This window comes from Corticium candelabrum, chromosome 1, assembly GCF_963422355.1.
Source record: "Corticium candelabrum chromosome 1, ooCorCand1.1, whole genome shotgun sequence".
NCBI lineage: Eukaryota > Metazoa > Porifera > Homoscleromorpha > Homosclerophorida > Plakinidae > Corticium > Corticium candelabrum.
The window spans coordinates 4,638,141-4,658,274 of NC_085085.1; the positions used below are offsets into that span (position 1 = coordinate 4,638,141).

Below are 20,134 nucleotides of genomic sequence, written 5' to 3' on the forward strand. Positions count from 1 at the left end.
TATGGCCCTGATTACAGAAGATGAACTACTTGCTCAATGTAACTTGAACTCAGGTTCCTGCAGACTTAATAAATAGGTTAGAGTGTACACATAGTGTACATACCCTTTGTGATGGCTTAGTACTGTAAGTATATATTCCGAGATAGTAACTTATGGATCTACTTCATCTATTGTCCTGGTTACTTCTGAGATCTCAAAACAAGGATTCCTGACCAGGGCTCATTAAGTAATGCATAAGTTTGACAAGAGCACCACCTGTATTATTGGTTGACGAAGGCAAAAGCCATATACAACACTCATCATGTGATAACCTGTACATATACACATGCTAGCATACTTGTCTGTCCAAGCATATATCATGCATACAGCACCAACTCCTGGCTGTTAGGCAATAAAACAACACAAAATGAAGGATAGCTTGTTTCATACAATTAACATAACCTGCTCAATACAAATAATCTAGAACAGCAAAGGAACATCATTTGAGGTATTTAGATAACACAACATGCAAAATGAAATACTATTGCTCATTTCAACATCACAAAATGTAAATATAAATGTTATAGCTACTGATTACACAAGTCTAGATACAGAATAAATTAGTAATCAAAACATCAATATTACTATCCTTGTACTGGCAATAAGTCGTGTTTTCTTGTTTCTGTAGTCAACACTTCACCTAATTGAGTGAGAGCAAAGTTGTAGTCCCTCGGATTTTCCAATGCTTCTGCAATCTTTCGTCCAGATTTTCTGTGGTCATATAGTCTACTTCCTCCTATAATACCACAGAGTACCAATAAAATAATGAAAACTTATGCTGAAAACTGACTGAAGTGGTGTGTGTGTGTGTGTGTGTGTGTGTGTGTGTGTGTGTGTGTGTGTGTGTGTGTGTGTGTGTGTGTGTGTGTGTGTGTGTGTGTGAGGGGCGTACCTGGAGCATTTTATGGGTCGGTTCATTTAGTGCTCTAGTGGACTTCCCAGTCAGCTCAACCTGCTCTATTCTAGTAAACCCATTAGTTACCAGGTCTATTGGAAGGTATTTGTAAATATGCATATATTATACATGTAATAATGATCTAGACTGCACATTATATGACCAAGGGTCTTGCGTGGAGTCTAGATCTGCAACTCGAACGTGCATGGTACCGAGGCTAGCACTTCAGGAGCTACAGCTTCTGTATACAGCTGGTGCAAACAGTTTATATCGCATGCAGATTCAGCATGTGCACTGGGGGCAGTCCCCCCTCCGACAGTAGAGATAACATTGCCAAACAAAAACCTCGAAAATTGCTGCCACCAGACATTCTACTGCAACATGACTTCAAAGATTCAAGCGTTGATAGGACAAAACTAGGTGGTTGGGTATAGGAGTAATGTAATTGTTGTTTACTACAACAAGACAGCTAAAGCTCTAATAACAAACCTTACAGTACGTGTCTAAAAGTTACAATTTATATTATACATTGAAAACATCTAGACTACAAGTTTGTGGCTCTGGCCGGGCCGGCATAAGCACCTCTAGATCCGCCTTGTCTGATTGGCCCTATACATGTAGAGGCATATACAGTACAAGCGGACCAACTGAAGTGGGTTGTTTCGTTCACTTACCCCACCCCCACCCCAAAACCCCATACATATGCGTCGGTGTGGTGTGGTGTGTGTGTGTGTGTGTGTGTGTGTGTGTGTGTGTGTGTGTGTGTGTGTGTGTGTGTGTGTGCATGCGTTTAGCACCAAGTTATATCTCACCAATCTTTTGAACTGCGGCTTGCCGTAATACATAAAGCTTACTAAGTCTTTCCAAATGTCTTTCTTTTCTGTTCCTTGACAACTTCCTGTTTCTTTGTTCCTACTGATAATTTTTCTGCTCTAAGAAAGCAAGCACATAGACATTAGCCAACTCAGACGACATCTCAACAGCAACTGCCCATTCCATTCACTCTGTTCAAACTAAACTGAGACATTCTTTGTTTGTTGTTGATCTGTTATTATGACTAAGTACATACAGCTACACTATTAATGTTGCTGATTTGACCTGAAGCATTAGTTATTCTCATCTGTTGTAGTATGCTGCTTGCATTTTTCCAATTGTTAACATACACATTATACTCCACAAGAACAACACTTCGGTCAATAGCTACTGACAGATACATCATACTTGCCAATAATAGTCGACTTCCAGCATGTAAAACTGCTCTTAAAAACAAACTGAATTGCAATGTCATTTAAATTGTAAAAATTCAAAAAATACCAACATTTTAAATCGCCTCCAGCAATTATCCACGTGTTTGGTAAGCATACCACAAATCACAAAAGAACGCTAGAAAGGTCAAGATACAGCCAACTACTACCGCATCCAAGACAAGAATCATGATGTTCAAGTGTCAGTGCGAGAATGTAAGATTTACTGGATTAAAGTCAAGCTTATACTGAAGCATTGGAAATAGCTACAACTTTTTCTGTTGCTCAGTCTTCACAAGCATCAGAGAGTTGAAAACGTGCATTGAACAACTGAAACTAATAGCAAAGAGAGCATATACTTGTTCTACATGCAAATCAAAGTTGAAGCTGCTAAAAGGGATTCACAGCCAGGACAACAAGCTATTGGACTGCAGGATGTCAGTTTGAGTCAGATGCGTCTCTCACAGTTGGATGAAGCTAAGAGAAGTACTCAATCTCTGAGACCCGAAGAGCATCAAGGTTTACAGACTGCATCCATACAAAATGTGCTTGGACTTCGTAGTTTGGATGCTGAGTACTTTATAATTAGAAAGCTAGATTAAGGTACAGACTTACTAGAACATAATACAGTCACTAGATTCATGAAGTGTATTTTACAGTAAGTGCTGATTGTCATATGTCTATATGTTTGTTTGCCTTTTGTCTGCTTATTGATATTAAAAATATTTTAGTTTTGTAGAGACAATAAAAAAATTCAAAAAATTCAATGTTCTTATATAGTTCAACAAACTCATGAAGTTGTCAACTGTATACTAAATACGATTAGCACATACAACACTATATCCAATAAAGAAGCACTAAAGTGCTAAAGTTAAAACCCGTGGCTGTTATCCAGTTGTTCCATTGCTTATTGGTTCTACACCAGTCTAATATAGACTGTAATTGTTTTCTCACTAACTATTTTACTGTAACTACCAACCTATGTGGAGTAGCTAATACCACCCACGTCTGTCTATTAACCCACCCACATCCGGGTAGTCAACAAGTCATCCAGCTGGCCAGCCTGTGCTACTGTAACCTTAGAGCATGTGCGCCTTAATTAAGTTTATCATGCAGGGAAACAATTCATCGATGTCCAAAACACAGCTGTAATAAGAGTGCTAGTAGCATCCTAAACCACAACTTGCAGAGTTGTAGTGCAGCCAGTCCAACTGGTAAATTTAGGGTGCATTCGAATACTAGTTCTAGAACTGGAATTGTAGGGGGGGGAGAAAATTTCTATAGCGTTCGATTGGTAGTTCTGACAGTTCTAGAAGTGTCAGAACAGTTATAGCAGTTCTGCCTAGCGAGCTGGAATTGTTGGAACTGTCACGCCCTAAATGCAAAATTCCCGCAGGTTGACCAAGTGAAATGACGGGTACAGATGCTGAGGCCGTTGTGGACCTTCTTGCTGGTTCTAATGAACACTTGTGGCGACCATCGGCTTGCCAAACACCAGAAGAACGACATTTGGGACTGATTACAGTGACCTTCTTTGCACGAGCAGCTCCAAAAAAACCGAAAGTGAAAGCACTGCTGATGTTCGAACAGACTACAACAAGTGGAGTAGAAACATCATGCTACTTCGTATTGACGCTTACCGGAAGTATGAGCCTTTGCGCATGCTCAACTTGCTGACAGTTCTAAGCGTTCGTTTGATAGCAAGAGTTCCAACAGTTCTGACAGTTCCAGTTCTAGAACTAAAACTAGTATTCGAACGCACCCTTAGATATTTCACTCACTATTGTTCTAAGTGTCAGGGGCAGTGGAGCAACTCCCAAGTTGGGGGCGGGGTGGAAAGGACATCAGAGTACATGAACTACGAGGGTACTGTTTGCTTACAAAAATATAGACTGCACTCAAAGTTGGGGTGCCCAGCCTCACCTCAGCCCCTGTATCCCCATGGACCACAATGAGGTGTAACTGCTGATATACACGTATTTACTGCAGCACAAACTTAGTACATATTGACTTGTAAAAATCAATTTACATGCATACTAACTTGCAATATGCTCTGGAGGATTAATTCAGACGCTCCATTTCCGGGTAGGCAAGTAGATAGTAATTCAGAACACAACACAATATGAGAAATGGACAAGAATAACAACAAATAGAATGCAACACGACGTCTATTCTCAAGCAGCCGGTATTCTCAATTCTCCAACTTGTTCACTCAAGTCCCGTATTTGCATAACAAAGGAGCATGCGCACTTTGTACCTGCTCTTCTTTCAAGATGATGTGAAGAGAAGGACGCCGGAAACATTAACGATGGCTGTTAAGCAGAAGGCAAGTATTTTATGTAAACACGTTGTAATAGAAAGGACGTTGAGCATGCTGTTGTTTCGTACGAACTTGTATGGGCTTAGCAGACATTTCACGTGTAAACCCTTGCAAGATAGACTGTTCGCCGTGTTGCTCGTACAGATACGTACATAAATTGTGTGCTGACTGGCTACTGTAGACAGCTCAGGAATCCAAATAGGTGCTTGGCGCGTTTGGAACTCCGAGGCTGCACTTTCTATTGTAGGCGTGGTTCTTAGGCGCCGTCTTGTAAACCTCTTTCCATATTTTTGTCATTCCTGACTACTTCCCTGGGAGTGGCGTGAGATGTGACACAATAATAACTTATTAATTAAACATCACTGTTGTTGTGAATCTATCATTGAAAACATGATTTCAAAGTCAATGTTTGTGTTAACGTTTTCATCCAACATTTCTATCTTTATTTTTTACAAATGTTTTGTTGCTAATGTTCATGATTTATCTTGAGACAATATGCCACACCTACTTGACACAAGCAACTTCTGGTTGAATGACAAATGAAATCAACACCATTGACTGAATATTGAACTTGCAGCTTAATTTCAACTTGAAAGAAATTTATGGAGTTGGATGAAGGAAAAGTCAAACAGAAAATTGCTGTTAGAGCAGCAATAATGGAAATGAGACATTGTAGATGTTTGGGAGGATTTGACTTAGTTAGTCTCCTGGAGCCATTGGCACTTTATTTACATCATTGCTGCTGATCGATGACGTAGAGGGATGGCAATAGCATGTGGAGACTGTCATGTTTGTTACTGGAAATAGATTATACATCACTTACACTTACGTTGACCGTCCTCTGATTAATCATTCTATTGATAGTGTGTAAATGAACGGACATGACAGCAAGCAGACCATAGGTGGGAACATTGGTGATATGAGTGGACAAGCAAGTACATCTTGTTGTATTACTTTCAATTTGTATCATTTGCTCATTGGTTTGGTGATGTTGCAGCTTGTAGTGTTAGTCATCTTGGCATTATGCATGCCGCCATCGTATTCTGTTGATGTGGAGTGCATTGGAAGCAAGGGAGAACCGGTAGTGTGTGTTTGATCTCTTGTCGTAATGATCAAGTTGTATTGAGTGAGCATTTGTTGTCTTTTGTAGGGTGTTCCCGGAGTTCCTGGTCCTCCAGGAAGACAGGTGAGTGATGGATGTAGAATATATCTATTGAGGTACTAGTCATTATGATAGAAAATGTATGGGAGAAGTGGGCGAGTGGAGTGTTGATGAGATAACCTGTGAGGGTTGGTTAGATGAGACTACAGGATAGAGTAGAATGGAGGTTATAATGGTTGTCAGTATGTTGAACATATGAGAGACCAAGTACTGTATTTCCACACATTTGGTTGCATGCCGGTTTTTGCCAGTGTTGACCAAGGTCCAGTATGCCGGATAAATATATTAAGTGAGGTGATATGATCATTCCTCCCTAAATACTAGACTTGAGCATGTTGCAGCTGTTTTATGTGTAGTGAAACACTCCTACTAGTACACTACTTACATTGTGAAAAAGCTCTAAAGTGCTAAACCCATGGCTGCTAGCTTTGGCAACACAGAACAGAACAGCTATACTTTACATGCAAGAAATGACACGTGCGAGTAGACTGCCAGGTGTAGAGTGGACTGCTAATTGACATCAAGAGTGTGAGAATGGGGCTGGACATGCACATTGACTAACAGTCTCAAGTGGTGTGCAAGTTAACACCAGTGATAACAGTTAATGCATGCACTGCATTCCAATTGCCTGGCCATCCATTTGTTTAGTCGTTGATGATGCCATTCACAGCCCTATTACTGTAATTCTAGTTCATGCAGACCTTGGGTTAAATACATACAATGAACATAATAGTCTAACATATGTATCGTGTATAATCCTATTTCTAAAGAAACAGGTCTGTACACAGAGGGGTCGGGGTCTGTATGAACCTCCCGCAGCAGTTAGAGGTCCGGCTACAGGGAGTTATAAGAAATACCAGGACGGCAATCCTACTAGGATATGATGTCCACATGATGTCCACATGATGACAACAAACTTATTAGTCTATCTTCTTTTATTATCTTATTATCTTCATGTGATATGACCAAAGCACAGTAATTTACATCTCAGTTTCTGGTATTTACTATTTTGCAAACACTTAAGGGTAGTGGTGGGTACTCGCGATCTTGCAGATGTCCAAAGCCAGGCAATTCTTGGATATTGTAACCTGATACATTCTCCTAGCAACTTTAAATGGATCCACTTTTATCCCAAGCGGACTCCCTTTGGAGACATTCTACATATGGCTCTGATAAAGTAATACCTCGTTTACAGGAGCACCCATAGCGAGTCGAGCCTTGCCAGCCCAGTATTCCAGCCCGTGTTTACATGGCCAATGCGTGTCATTAACTTGCGTCAGTTACTTGAGATTAACATAGCTCGCATTAGCTCACTTTTGCAATGGACAGAAGCCAAGCTACTCGCGTTTTTTCTTTATGACTTTACAACAGTCACATTGAGAAATGTGTATGACATGTACGAGACGTCGTACTATCTAGACGAGACGTTGGTCTATCGGCAGTTGTACCAAATGAGCATGCATGGCTCGTTTTCCAGAAAGCTACGTTTTTACACGATTTACTTGACTCGAGCCAGCCCACGCTGGCCCGGCTAGAAATACCGAGCCGAGCTGGCATGGCTCAGCCCGCATTTCCACGTACTCTAGAAACTGAGCCAGCATGGGCTGGCCCGCTTACAAGTGCTTGTGTAAACGGGGTATAAGTCTTTTCAGACTTTTGTGTATTTCAAGATAGATCATGTTATTATGTGTATGTCTATTTTTGTAAATTTCTTCAGCCTTGTCCCATTTTCAACCCAGTCCAGTACACACTGATGGGACACTTCACATTCTTTAGCAACTCTGGCTTTGGTGACACCCAATGTATCATACATACTGATGATAGTACAGCCAGCTTCTTGATAATGTACACATTGTATAGGTCTTTTGCCATACTGTGAACAGGTTGTACTCTTTTGACATTTTCAAATTGCGTGTGCATCGTGCAGATTATCTTCCATTAGTGTCTGATTTTCTGTAACGATAACATTGACGTCTGCCATCAAATCGAATTGTTGCATGTTTGGGTGTTTATTCCACCATTGCTAGGATTAATAATTCTTTTTCTCGTTATATTACACACCTACCATAGCAACCCAACCGCATGTTGTATCTATTTTAGATTACAAGCTTTTTCTTTACCAGTCATAATGTTCACAGTACTACAGTTTGTAAAAGACGCAGTCAGAAATGACAAATGGATTCCCTCTTTCCGTTTCTGACGGCTGTTCAACCTAGACTACTTCGTGTCTCTCCCGACTCCTTGACTTTTGCGTCAGTGTAATCTGTGTGTGCATGGCCATTATCCAAAACTTTGCACGCTGCCATTTGCTGCAATTCTGATGGTTCTTGGTATTGTCTCAGTGCTTGCATGGTTTTGTGGCTGATTCTGCCTTGAATGACATGTTCAGGAACTCGTGCTTGAAATGGCCTTGTAGCACTATTAGCTCGAAGAGTGTTGTTGGTTCGAACTGGAAGACCAGGCAGCTTCAGCTGTCATCACTTTCATCATTGTAGCCAAAGTGTTATGACCGATTACTTGCTTTGAATACCAAGGACCAAATGAAGGTGTAGATAACAAAGGTTTATAATAGAAGGCTTCTCGAGAAAATCCTGCTGGCAACTTACTAAGATAGAGATCCAAAATTTTGATGTGCCAACGGTCACCATCTTCTTCATTAGCGTATCTGATAAACCACAAACCACAAAATGCTATTACCTTACAGAGTGATGTTGGAGCTTGACTATAACTTACCTTGTGACTTTTTTGTTTGGGTTCCGTAAATCACTTAGTCCACCACTATGATTTTTGGATTCATGCTCAACGTAAATGTTACAGACTTTTGACAATCTGTCTGTGGTTTGGCTGCATCTAGTTGTGAATCTTTCGTTGAGAGAATGTCTGTCTGTCGGTACCTGCTCTTCTTGTGGAGCATCCTTGTTTCGATTACTTCTCCATGCTTCAAATGTTTGCATCACCCAACTGTTGCAGGCAGTCGTGTTCTTGCAAATCATACCCTTGCTGTACTCTTGTACTTTGTCCGTACTCGTCTTTTCAGCAAATCTGTCAAGCCGGCTAGTACTAGTAGCATGCTTTTTGAAACCAATGCGTCTCATCTTTGTTGGCGGTCGAAAGTTGTCGTCCTGGTCATTATTATTTGGTCTACTTTCTGATCCGACATCACGCTGGCAAAACACGTGGATAATATACTGTACTAATACTTTGAGCACGTGGCCTTATGGGGCTGACGTGCACATCAACAACACTTCACAGCTGTCAAAATGTGGTTGTTTGACATAAAACTTTAGCAGTCATTGCAATACACAACCACTCTAATTCAACTTGAATAATCTATGAACTCTAATTACAGTAGGATGTTAAACATGCAACAAATAAGTTAATGCATGGTTGAGTCAACCATATCCAGTTTATTGACCTTGGTCTTTTGGGGCTTTCTCCTCAATAATTAGTCTCGGCTTCGCTTTAGCTAATTATCTCCGGAAGCCCCTCAAGACCTCGGTCAATAAACTGGATATGGTCTCCGTACCGTGCATTAACTTATACTTACAACACATATGTGTAGTACAGCTACAGCATAGTCTCATGTAGCCAGACCTTACCCTTATCCTGTTTGGCATGAGGGTGGTGTTAAGGTCTAGCTACAGCACATAGGTAGGTACAGCTCTTGCTTATACCAGCTCTGTTCATACATTATATTGGCATGCTGGTACAGTTACTGAACATTGACATGCAACTTGCTGGCAAACCTCACCTATACCAGCATGCAGCTAAATGTGTTGAATACTGATGTTGTCTTTGTAAAGAATCATTCAAATGTGCTTGCTATGTTGTATATATATATATTACATAAATTGTGGTTGGGAGGCGTTATCAAAATAGATTACTAAGAGTCTGGCGGCTTCATGACAATAATTCGTCGAAGCTAACAAAGTTACAGTAACAAAGTTGGTGATATAAGTATTGGATGATGGCAGCTTCTTTGATTTACAATTAGTAAACAAATTGTTTGTTTGCGTAACTTTGTGTGTGTGTGTGTGTGTGTGTGTGTGTGTGCGTGTGTGTGTGTGTGTGTGTGTGTGTGTGTGTGCGTGTGTGTGTGTGTGTCTGTGTGTGTGTGTGTGTGCATGTGTGTGCATGTGTGTGTGTGAATGCGTGTGTATGTGCATATGTGTGTGTGTGTGTGTGTGTGTGTGTGTGTGTGTGTGTGTGTGTGTGTGTGTGTGTGTGTGTGTGTGTGTGTGTTCTGTGTTGTGTTTGTAAGCGTATTTTGGGGTTGGAACTTATATTGTCGTTGACTTAATTTACATTTTATCTTATCACTTTTGTATCAATTGAATTGTTTGATGTAGGGACCAGTAGGAAAACAAGGAGCAGCAGGAATTTCAGGCGGCACCGGCTTGAAGATAAATGATTGGCATTTATGTGACTGGCTTGTCAATTATTCATTGTTTGTAATTTCTTTTTAAGGTGAGGTAGGAGCTGAAGGTGCAGTTGGTCCACCAGGTAAACAGGTAAATAGTGAGTAAGATTTATCTTATATTCAACTATTAATTGAATAACGTTTAAAGGGAGTGCAAGGTGTGATGGGTCGTGCAGGTGCACCCGGACCTCAAGGTCCTCCAGGGAAAAGTGGAATGATGGTATGAGACAACACATTGAATGGACACACATTTTGCATTTGTAATTTGTAATTGTATTTGATGTGAATGGAGGGTCCACCGGGACCCAGAGGTCCTCCAGGACACACAGGAGGACGTGGAGAGAAGGTGCCATCCAATGTTTAGTGAAACTTCAATGAATTTTAATGATTTGTGTTGTGACTTTATGTAAGGGGGAACGAGGAGTGGAGGGTCCAAGAGGTCTGGCTGGATTAGATGGCATTCCGGTATTGTTATGTCAATTTAATGTATATCTTGTTGATGGACTGTGCGTGTTGCTTGTACAGGGTGCGGCAGGTCCCATCGGACCCGTAGGATCACGTGGACCATTAGGAGTGAAGGTCGCATATTGATTGGTGTGGGTAAGATGTAAGATTTGATGTGAGTTTGCTACCACATTAGGGTGATCGTGGATTACCCGGAGCAAAGGGAGAAGCCGGACCACAAGGTCGTCCCGGTCCAGAGGTGAATGAGATTTGCTTGTTGTGATTGTTGGTGTGGTTTTTGTATTTGAGTGTGTGTTAGATGAGTGAAGATGTGTTGAAACGTTATTTTTCTCCAGTCAAGGGACTGGCAGAGAGGGTAGGGATGGTTATTGTATGGTGAGATGGTGTTTGTAGTGCATGTAGAGCATGTGCTCGTTTGGTAGATGGAAGAACTGGAGGATTGGAAAGAAGAGGTAGACAAGCAAAGAGAGGTGAAGTGAGTAGTGTTATATGGGACTGATCGTTGATGGTTGTTGCAGTGGACAAAGAATGAGAGTAGAGTGACTGTTGCAGCACATCTTGTAGGATCATCACACGATTGGTATACTATATCAGGTGAGTGTGTTTTGTTGTTGTATGTTGTTGTGTGTTGTTTATTATGTTGTGTATATTGATGTACTACATGTTGTTGTGTTGAGGTGTGATAACCTACTGGCAAACAAGCAGTCCATCATTCTTACTGGGTGCCATCACATACAGCAATGGAGCTCTTACAATGCCATCTGATGGTGTTTACTATATTTATACACATCTCTACTTACAAGGCAGAAGTGTCAAGTACATGTATCCTTACATCAGAGTAAATGGCAATCGTGTTTTGTACATTACAAGCTACCATTATCACGGTGAATCCAAATCCAAGCACGGTGGTCTACTTCTGCAGCTGAAAAAAGGTGATAGCGTTGACATATATGGTGGAGGATCTCTACACTACATGGGCTCTACTTATTCAGATTTTGGTATTTATAAAATCGACTAGAAGCATGTTGTTGAGAATGAGAATGTCAATTAATTAAGTGATAAGTGTGAGTGTCAAATGACTCTCCATGTGATCATGTTTAATAGTAATTGTAGTTGTGACTGTGTATGTTGGACTGTAGTGTGACCATTCAACCCTAATTTTTGTTTGTGTCATTTCTGTTTAGTTCCATTTCTATATTATTAGCAATAAATGTTCATTGAATCCTATTGTCAGGCCATGACGCAACTGGGTGTACAGCCAACATGCTGTCCACAATAGAAAGTTCTTTGCGACCAGTGTGTGTATTGCATGACTGGTAATCTTAGTTGGTATCCAATAGTTTAGCTAGAGGACACTGTTGTCTCAACATAATCGATATACTCCCTTGGAGATCCTTTGTCACATCTCTGCTGGTTCAAATGTCAGTCATTGACAATGTCCTACTATAAAGGCTGATTCACAATATGCGACGCGTAGCTGACCGCCGTCGCGTCGCCTGACGTCAAAGCATGCCGCCTATTTGTGAATTGAATGGCGCGACGCGAGAATAGAACAGAGTTCTATTTCAGCGTCCAGCCGGAACTGTTCTTGCGTCCAACCGAATTTGACGCCTTTATACTATCCAATAATATTGCGAGGTACAGGACACGTGTTGTTAGATCATGGAGGATCTAGACATTGAACTTCTCATTGAAGGTGTTTGGCGTTTCCCATGCATCTATGGCTACACGAGACTTAATTCGTCCATTGTCAACGTGGGAATGGCCTGACTGTGGCAGCGCGCGCTAAACCGATTGCACAACGTGACCGAAGAACGCGCCACGTATTGTGAATTGACCAAGCGTTGGAACGCGACGCGACGCAACGCGACGATCAGCTGCGCGCTCACATTGTGAATGTAGCTTAACGCGCGTTAGGCCAGACTGGTTTTGGATTCGTTCCTATGGCCCTGAAAACAGAAACTGAAAGATGAACTACTTGCTCAATCTAACTTGAACTCAAGTACCTGCATACTTTACTAAATGGGTCAGAGTATACCTACAGTGTAGACATACGTTTGCGAAGGCTTTGCGAGAGCATCGCTTGTAATATTCGTTGACGAAGGCAAAAAGCCATATACCACGATAATCATATGATAACCTATACCTACAGTATGTACATACTAGCTTACTTGCCTTGCATACAGCACAAACTCCTGGCTGTTAGGCAATAAAACAACACAAAATGCAGGATAGCTTGTTTTGTACAATTAACATAACCTGCTCAATACAAATAATCTAGAACAGCAAAGGAACAGCATTTGAGGTATTTAGATAACACAAAATGCAATATGCACTACAATTGCTCATTTCAACATCACAAAATGTAAATATAAATGTTATATCTACTGATCACACAAGTCTAGATACAGAATAAATTAGTAATCTAGACATCAATATTACCATCCTTGTACTGGCAATAAGTCGTGTTTTCGTGGTTCTGTAGTCAACACTTCACCTGATCGAGTGAGCACAAAGTTGTAATCCTTCGGATTTTCCAATGCTTCTGCAATCTTTTCATCCAGATTTTCTGTGGTAATATAGTCTTTTTCATCCTACAAAGCCATAGACAACAATAATGAAAACTTATTGCTTAGTGGTGTGTGTGTGTGTGTGTGTGTGTGTGTGTGTGTGTGTGTGTGTGTGTGTGTGTGTGTGTGTGTGTGTGTGTGTGTGTGTGTGTGTAGCACCAAGTCATATCTCACTTGAACCTCTTGAACTACAGCTTCCTGCAACTCATGAAGTTTACTAACTCTTTCCAAATGTCTTTCTTTCTTCTTCTCCTTGACAACGTCTTGTTTCTTTGTTTCTACTAATAATTTTTCTGCTCTAAAAAAGCAAGCACATAAACATTAGCCAACTCAGAGGACATCTCAACAGCAACTGCCCATTCCATTCACTCTGTTCAAACTAAACTCAGAAATTCTTTGTTGTAAAAATTGATGTGTTACTATGACTAAGTACATACAGCTACACTGTTAATGCTGCTGCTTTGACCTGAAGCATTAGTTATTCTCATCTGTTGTAGTATGCTGCTTGCATTTTTCCAATAGTTAACATACACATTATACTCCAGAAGAACAACACTTCGGTCAATAGCTACAGACAACAGATACATCATACTTGCCAATAATAGTCCACTTCCTGCATGTAGAACACGTAAAAATTCAAAAAATTGCGACATTTAAATGGCCTCCAGCAATTATCCACGTGTTTGGGAAGCATATCACAAATCACGAAAGAACGCTAGAAACATCAAGATACAGCCAACTACTACCGCATCCAAGACAAGAATCACGATGCTCAAGTGTCAGTATGAGATTGTAAGATTTAATGGATCGAAAGTCAAGCTTATACTGAAGCATTGGAAATAGCTAAAACAACTTTTTCTGTTGCTCAGTCTTCACAAGCATCAGAGAGTTGAAAACGTGCATTGAACAACTGAAACTAATAGCAAAGAGAGCATAGACTTGTTTTCGTGCTAGAGCAATTCCGGCAAAAGCTCCTCCTCCTCGTGTGATTCATGTGCGTTTAATTAGCTCAGCGACTGCGCGAAAAAGCCTGGCTTGCGAGGCTACTACAAGGGCTTCACAGCCAGCACAACAAGTTATTGGGCTGCAGGATATCAGTTTGAGTCAGATGCGTCTCTCACAGTTGGATGAAGCGAAGAGAAGAACTCGATCTCTGATACCAGAAGAGCATCAAGGTTTACAGACTGCATCCATAAAAATCTGCTTGGACTACGTAGTTTGGATGCTGAAGTACTTTATAATTAGAACGTTAGATTAAGGTACAGACTTACTAGAACACAATACAGTCACTAGATTCATGAAGTGTATTTTACAATAAGTGCTGATTGTCATATGTCTGTCTGTTTGCCTCTTGTCTGCTTATTGATATTAAAGATATTTTAAATTTTGTACAGACAATGAAAAAATCCAAAAAATTTAATGTTCTTATATAGTTCAACAAACTTATAAAGTTGTCAACTGTATACTAAATACGATTAGCACATACAACACTATATCCAATAAAGAAGCACTAAAGTGCTAAAGTTAAACCCGTGGCTGTTATCCAGTTGTTCCATTGCTTATTAGTTCTACACCAGTCTAATATAGACTGTAATTGTTTTCACACTAACCTATGTGGATCGGGTAGCTAATACCACCCACATCCGGGTACTCATCTAGTCGTCAAGTTGGCCAGCATGTGCTACTAACTCTAGCACATGAAGTTAATCAGACAAACAATTTATTGATTTCCATAAACACAGCTGTAATATCATCCTAAACCACAAATTGCAGAGTTGTAGTGCGGCCAATCCAACTGGTCTGGCCGGACCACTCTTCAGAAAGTAACTTAGATTTTCACTCACTGTTGTTCTAGGTACAGTGGAGCAACTCACAAGTTGGGGGCGGGCTTGAAAGGACATCAGAGTACATGAACTACGAGGATACCGTTTGCTTACAAAAATAGAGGTTGTACTGTAATCAAAGTTGGGATGTCCGAGCCTCCTAGCCCCAGCTCTAGCACCAGCTTCAAACTCACCATGGACCCACCCGCGGTGTAACTGCTGAGATACATGTTTAATTTTACTGCAGCATAGACTTAGTACATATTGACTTGTAAAACAATTTCCATGCATACTAACTTGCAATATGCTCTGGAGGATTAATTCAGACGCTCCATTTCCGGGTAGGCAAGTAGATAGTAATTCAGAACACAAGCCAATATGAGAAGTGGACAAGCATAACAACAAATAGAATGCAACACGACGTCTATTCTCTGGCAGCTGGTATTCTCAATTCTCCAAACTGTTCACTCAAGTCCCGTATTAGCATAGCAAAGGAGCATGCGCACTTTTGTATCTGCTATTCTTTCAAGATGACGTGAAGAGAAGGACGCCGGAAACATTAACGATGGCTGTTAAGCGGAAGGCAAGTATTTTATGTAAACACGTTGTAACAGAAAGGACGTTGAGCATGCAGTTGTTTCGTACGAACTTGGATGGGCTTAGCAGACATTTCACGTGTAAACCCTTGCAAGATAGACTGTTCGTCGTGTTGCTCGTACAGATACGTACATAATTTGTGTGCTGGCTACTGTAGACAGCTCAGGGATCCGGCAAGGGTGCTTGGCTCGTTTGGAACTCCGAGGCTGCACTTTTCCGTTGTAATACAGTGTAGGCGTAGTTCTTAGGCGTCGTCATGGAAACCATCTGTTTCCATATTTTTTGTCATTCCTGGCTACATCCTTGGGAGTGGTGTGAGATGTGATACAATAATAGCTTATTAGATAAACATCATTGTTGTTGTGAATCTATCATTGAAAACATGATTTCAAAGTCAATGTTTGTGTTAACTTAACGTTTGTCATTGAATCCAACATTTCTATCTTTATTTTTTACAAATGTTTTGTTGTTAAGGCCACAAGAAAAAATAGTTGTTTGACAGGAAATTCCGCTCAAAAATTCGTGCGCGCGTGCATTTTATGTTTATATTTTATTATTGATATAAACTACAATGGCGCACAGATGATTTATTAGGCTAAATATTTCAAATACTACTATTAAAACACTACACAAGAACTATTAAAAGTCATCTACTTGTATCTAGTGTTCCGATGGTTCAATAACAAATTTGACGGAAATGGATTTGCCAACTAACTCCAGTACGTCAGCAAGAGTCGTGTCCATAGGGCACCGTTGGTCTGACTCACGTGAAGATTGACCTCCAGCACTAACTAGAGCAGTCACGGGTCTACCTAGATGGTTTGATACTAAACTATAAATGTCCTCGGCCCCTACAACAGGCAACTTCGAACAAGACGCAGTACAATCACTAGACACACATTCAGACGAAGGAGAAACTAGCCCGACGAACAAACTATCTAGCGTTGACTGGGAACAGAACCGAACAAACCGACTAGGAACAACCGTAGAAACCCCGCAAACTACACTAACGGACAACAGAAAAGAACACTCCGTGCCTCCACAACAGCAGACTCTCTTCGACAAGCTCATGGTTGACACGATGTGCGATAGAAAAACCCAGACAAAGCCCGGATGTTTAGCGGTGATGCTAGGTAGGAGAAAATCTATCACAAATACACCCTATCAAAATGATACACATACCTGATAGAGCAGAAATCTGTTGTTCAGTACAAATATTTGAGCTTGCATGCAAAATAAAAAATAAAAAATAAATCCGTGCGGAGCCGAAAATCGGTGCGCGCGCTCCTGTCAAACAACTTTTTTTTTTTCTTGTGGCCTAATGTTCATGATTTATCTTGATGAATGGCAAGACAATATGCCACACCTACTGTACTTGACACAAGCAACTTCTGGTTGAACGACAAATGAAATCAACACCATTGACTGAATATTGAACTTGCAGCTTAATTTCAACTTGAAAGAAATTTATGGAGTTGGATGTAGCAACAGTTGAACAGAAAATTGCTGTTAGAGCAGCAATAATGGAAATGAGACATTGTAGATGTTTGGGAGGATTTGACTTAGAACAGCTTCACACTGGTGGCTAAACCATGGTTAGGTTTGGTTAATTAAGTTAGGGTAGCTAACTCGAGTTAATTAACCAAGGTAGCTTATGGCTACCAACGTGGTTTCACTGTCTAACTAGGAAATGGTCATGCACACTACTGGGTGGTTCAAATACTAGTTCTAGAACTGGAATTGACCGGGGAGCAAAGTTTTATAGCATTCGATTGGTAGTTCTAGCAGTTCTGCTGAATTGTTGGAACTGTCACACCCTAAATGCAAAAATTCCTAGAGGTTGCCAAAGTGAAGTGGCGGGTACAGATGCTGAGGTCATTGTGGATCTTCTTGTTGGTTCTAATGCACTTGTGGCGACCATCGGCTTGGCAAACACCAGAAGAAACGACATATGGAACTGATTACAGTGAACTTCTTGGCAATCAGCTCCAAAAAACCAAAAGCGAAAGCACTTCTGATGTTTGAACAGACTACTACTACAAGTGGAGTAGAAATGCCACTCTACTTCTTAGTGACGCTTGCCGGAAGTATGAGCCTTTGCACATGCTCAACTTGCTGACAGTTCTAAGCGTTTGTTTGCTAGCAAGAGTTCCAACAGTTCTGACAGTTTCAGTTCTAGAACTGGAACTAGTATTCGAACGCACCCACTGTATCACTATGCATCACCAGGAACACCTTGTATGCAACCCGGATAATGGCGGAAGCTATCGCACTGGGGATACTTTTTGGCGATATCAAAAACTCACTGTTGATAGCCAAGAGCATCTACGACTGTAGAGACCACTGATCAATATCCCTTAGGCTGGAAGTCGTCTGCAGCCAGTCAATCAGTATCTAATCCCTCCACAAGCATTCTGTCCCACCACCTGGATTCTCTCGGTTTGACCCATGATATGTGACCGGCGGGCCACATTCTAGCTACCACTTTTAGAACACACTGGAGTAAACAGAGTAAAACGAGAAGGACTCCTTGTTGCCAAGGACGAAGGAGCCTCTTTTGACGTCTGCTCTTCTGAGCCCTATTCTCTAGCCGCAAAACCATTAGCAGAAGTACATAGCCGGAATACGTACAATACTATGACCTATTGCGCAAGCGCAATCTTAACCGAGTCTAACCCAACGCTAACCATGGTCTGGAGGTTGGTTACCCTAACCATGCTCTAACCACGATCTAACGGAAGTTAACCAAACTTAATTATAGTTGGTTTCACACTGACTTGACCTTGGTAACCTAACTTAACCGAACCTACGGTTGGACCAACAGTGTGAAACCGCTCTTAGTTAGTCTCCTGGAGCCATTGGCACTTTATTTACATCATTGCGGCTGATCGATGACATAGAGGGATGGCAATAGCATGTGGAGACTGTCATGTTTATTACTGGAAATAGATTATACATCACTTACACTTACCTTGACCATCCTCTGATTAATCATTCTATTGATAGTGTGTAAATGAACGGACATGACAGCAAGCAGACAATAGTTGGGAAGATTGCTGATATGAGTGGACAAGCAAGTACATCTTGTTGTATTACTTTCAACTTGTATCATTTGCTCATTGGTTTGGTGATGTTGCAGCTGGTAGTGTTGGTCATCTTGGCATTATGCATGCCGCCATCGTATTCTGTTGATGTAGAGTGCATTGGAAGCAAGGGAGAACCGGTAGTGTGTGTTTGATCTCTTGTCGTAATGACCAAGTTGTATTGAGTGAGCATTTGTGGTCTTTTGTAGGGTGTTCCCGGAGTTCCTGGTCCTCCAGGAAGACAGGTGAGTGATGGATGTAGAATATATCTATTGAGGTACTAGTCATTATGATAGAAAATGTATGGGAGAAGTGGGCGAGTGGAGTGTTGATGAGATAACATGTGAGGGTTGGTTAGATGAGACTACAATATAGAGTAGAATGGGGATTATAATGGTTGTCAGTGTGTTGAACATATGAGAGACCAAGTACTGTATTTTCACACATTTGGCTGCATGTTGGTTTTTGCCAGGGTTGACCAAGGTCCAGCATGCCAGATAAAGTGAGGTGATATGATCATTTCTCTCTAAATACTAGACTTGAGCATGTTGCAGCTGTTTTATGTGTAGTGAAACACTCCTACTTGTACACTACTTACATTGTGAAGAAGCACTAAAGTGCTAAGCCTATGGCTGCTAGCTTTGGCAACACGGAACAGCTATACTGCACATGCATGAAATGACACGTGCGACTAGACTGCCAGGCGTACAGTGTGCTGCTAATTGACGTCAAGAGCATGAGAATGGGGCTGGACACATTGACTAACACTCTCAAGTGGCGTGCAAATTAACACCAGTGATAAGAGTTACTAGTGCATGCACTGCATTCCAATTGTCTGGCCATCCCTTTTTTCGGTCATTGGTGCTGCCGTCCACAGCCCTATTACTGTAATTCTAGTGTATGCAGACCTTGGGTTGAATATATACAATAAACATAAAAGTCTAACATATGTATCGTGTATAATCCTATTTCTAAAGAAACAGGCCTGTACACAGAGGGGGTCGGGGGTTTTATGAACCTCCCGCAGCAGTTAGAGGTCCGGCTACAGGGAGTTATAAGAAATACCAGGACAGCAATCCTATTGGGATATGACGTCCGCGTGATGACAACAAACTTATTAGTCTATCTTCTTTTATTATCTTATTATCTTCATGTGATTTGACCAAAGCACAGTAATTTACATCTCAGTTTCTGGCATTTACTATTTTCCACACATTTAAGGGTAGCTGTGGGTATTGGCAATCTTGCAGGTGTCCAAAGCCAGGCAATTCTTGGATATTGTAACCGGATACATTCTCCTAACAACTTTAAATGGATCCACTTTTATCCCAAGCGGACTCCCTTTTGAGACATTCTACAGATGGGTCTGATAAAGTAATATACCGTTTACAGGAGCACCCATAGCGAGCCAAGTTGTGCCAGCCCAGTATTCCAGCCCGTGTTTACATGGCCAATGCGTGTCATTAACTGGCGTCAGCTACTTGAGATTAACATAGCTCGCATTAGCTCACTTTTG

The 20,134-nt window shown here is 41.1% G+C and overlaps 2 protein-coding genes and 2 long non-coding RNA genes across 6 annotated transcripts in view; 2 read left to right on the plus strand and 2 right to left on the minus strand.

Annotated features, from left to right (window-relative positions):
• Positions 1 to 446: 446 nt before the first annotated feature.
• Positions 447 to 4,501, minus strand: LOC134195151 (uncharacterized). Its single transcript, XR_009972332.1, has 3 exons — positions 4,220 to 4,501; positions 1,747 to 1,866; positions 447 to 775 (listed from the first exon to the last, which is right to left on the minus strand). It is a non-coding gene; the product is annotated as an uncharacterized LOC134195151 (long non-coding RNA).
• LOC134195135 (pulmonary surfactant-associated protein D-like) lies at positions 4,449 to 11,772 on the plus strand. Of its 3 annotated transcripts, XR_009972329.1 has the most exons (14): positions 4,449 to 4,504; positions 5,363 to 5,433; positions 5,496 to 5,579; positions 5,649 to 5,684; positions 10,010 to 10,063; positions 10,127 to 10,171; positions 10,229 to 10,300; positions 10,373 to 10,426; positions 10,492 to 10,545; positions 10,606 to 10,659; positions 10,721 to 10,783; positions 10,844 to 10,997; positions 11,064 to 11,139; positions 11,223 to 11,772. XR_009972329.1 is itself a non-coding variant. In XM_062664153.1 (12 exons), exons 3-12 carry the CDS (start codon positions 5,526 to 5,528, stop codon positions 10,922 to 10,924), a joined length of 567 nt encoding a protein of 188 aa, XP_062520137.1. In that variant the 5' UTR covers positions 4,449 to 4,504; positions 5,363 to 5,433; positions 5,496 to 5,525; the 3' UTR covers positions 10,925 to 11,772. The 3 variants fall into 3 exon arrangements, 1 of the variants encoding a protein (XP_062520137.1); XR_009972327.1 differs by having other exon boundaries at positions 10,844 to 11,139; XM_062664153.1 differs by having other exon boundaries at positions 10,844 to 11,772.
• Positions 11,773 to 12,786: 1,014 nt separating this feature from the next.
• LOC134196062 (uncharacterized) lies at positions 12,787 to 15,397 on the minus strand. The gene is made up of 3 exons (XR_009972479.1): positions 15,236 to 15,397; positions 13,290 to 13,413; positions 12,787 to 13,139 (listed from the first exon to the last, which is right to left on the minus strand). It is a non-coding gene; the product is annotated as an uncharacterized LOC134196062 (long non-coding RNA).
• A 92-nt stretch (positions 15,398 to 15,489) lies between these two features.
• LOC134187197 (collagen alpha-1(X) chain-like) overlaps positions 15,490 to 20,134 on the plus strand; it is a 10,579-nt gene continuing 5,934 nt past the window's right edge. Inside the window, exons 1-4 of the mRNA XM_062655318.1 lie at positions 15,490 to 15,521; positions 18,542 to 18,612; positions 18,675 to 18,758; positions 18,828 to 18,863. Of these exons, the coding sequence (XP_062511302.1) occupies positions 18,705 to 18,758; positions 18,828 to 18,863 (90 nt within the window). The 5' untranslated portion in view covers positions 15,490 to 15,521; positions 18,542 to 18,612; positions 18,675 to 18,704. The remainder of the gene's footprint in view (positions 15,522 to 18,541; positions 18,613 to 18,674; positions 18,759 to 18,827; positions 18,864 to 20,134) is intronic.

Excerpts from the sequence above, each read along its gene's own strand:
- LOC134195135 (XM_062664153.1), top strand. The coding sequence starts at position 5,526 with ATGCCGCCATCGTATTCTGTTGATGTGGAGTGCATTGGAAGCAAGGGA. Across the intron at positions 5,580-5,648 it reads TTGGAAGCAAGGGAGAACCG|GGTGTTCCCGGAGTTCCTGG; the intron begins GTAGTGTGTGTT and ends TGTCTTTTGTAG. Across the intron at positions 10,064-10,126 it reads CAGGCGGCACCGGCTTGAAG|GGTGAGGTAGGAGCTGAAGG; the intron begins ATAAATGATTGG and ends ATTTCTTTTTAA.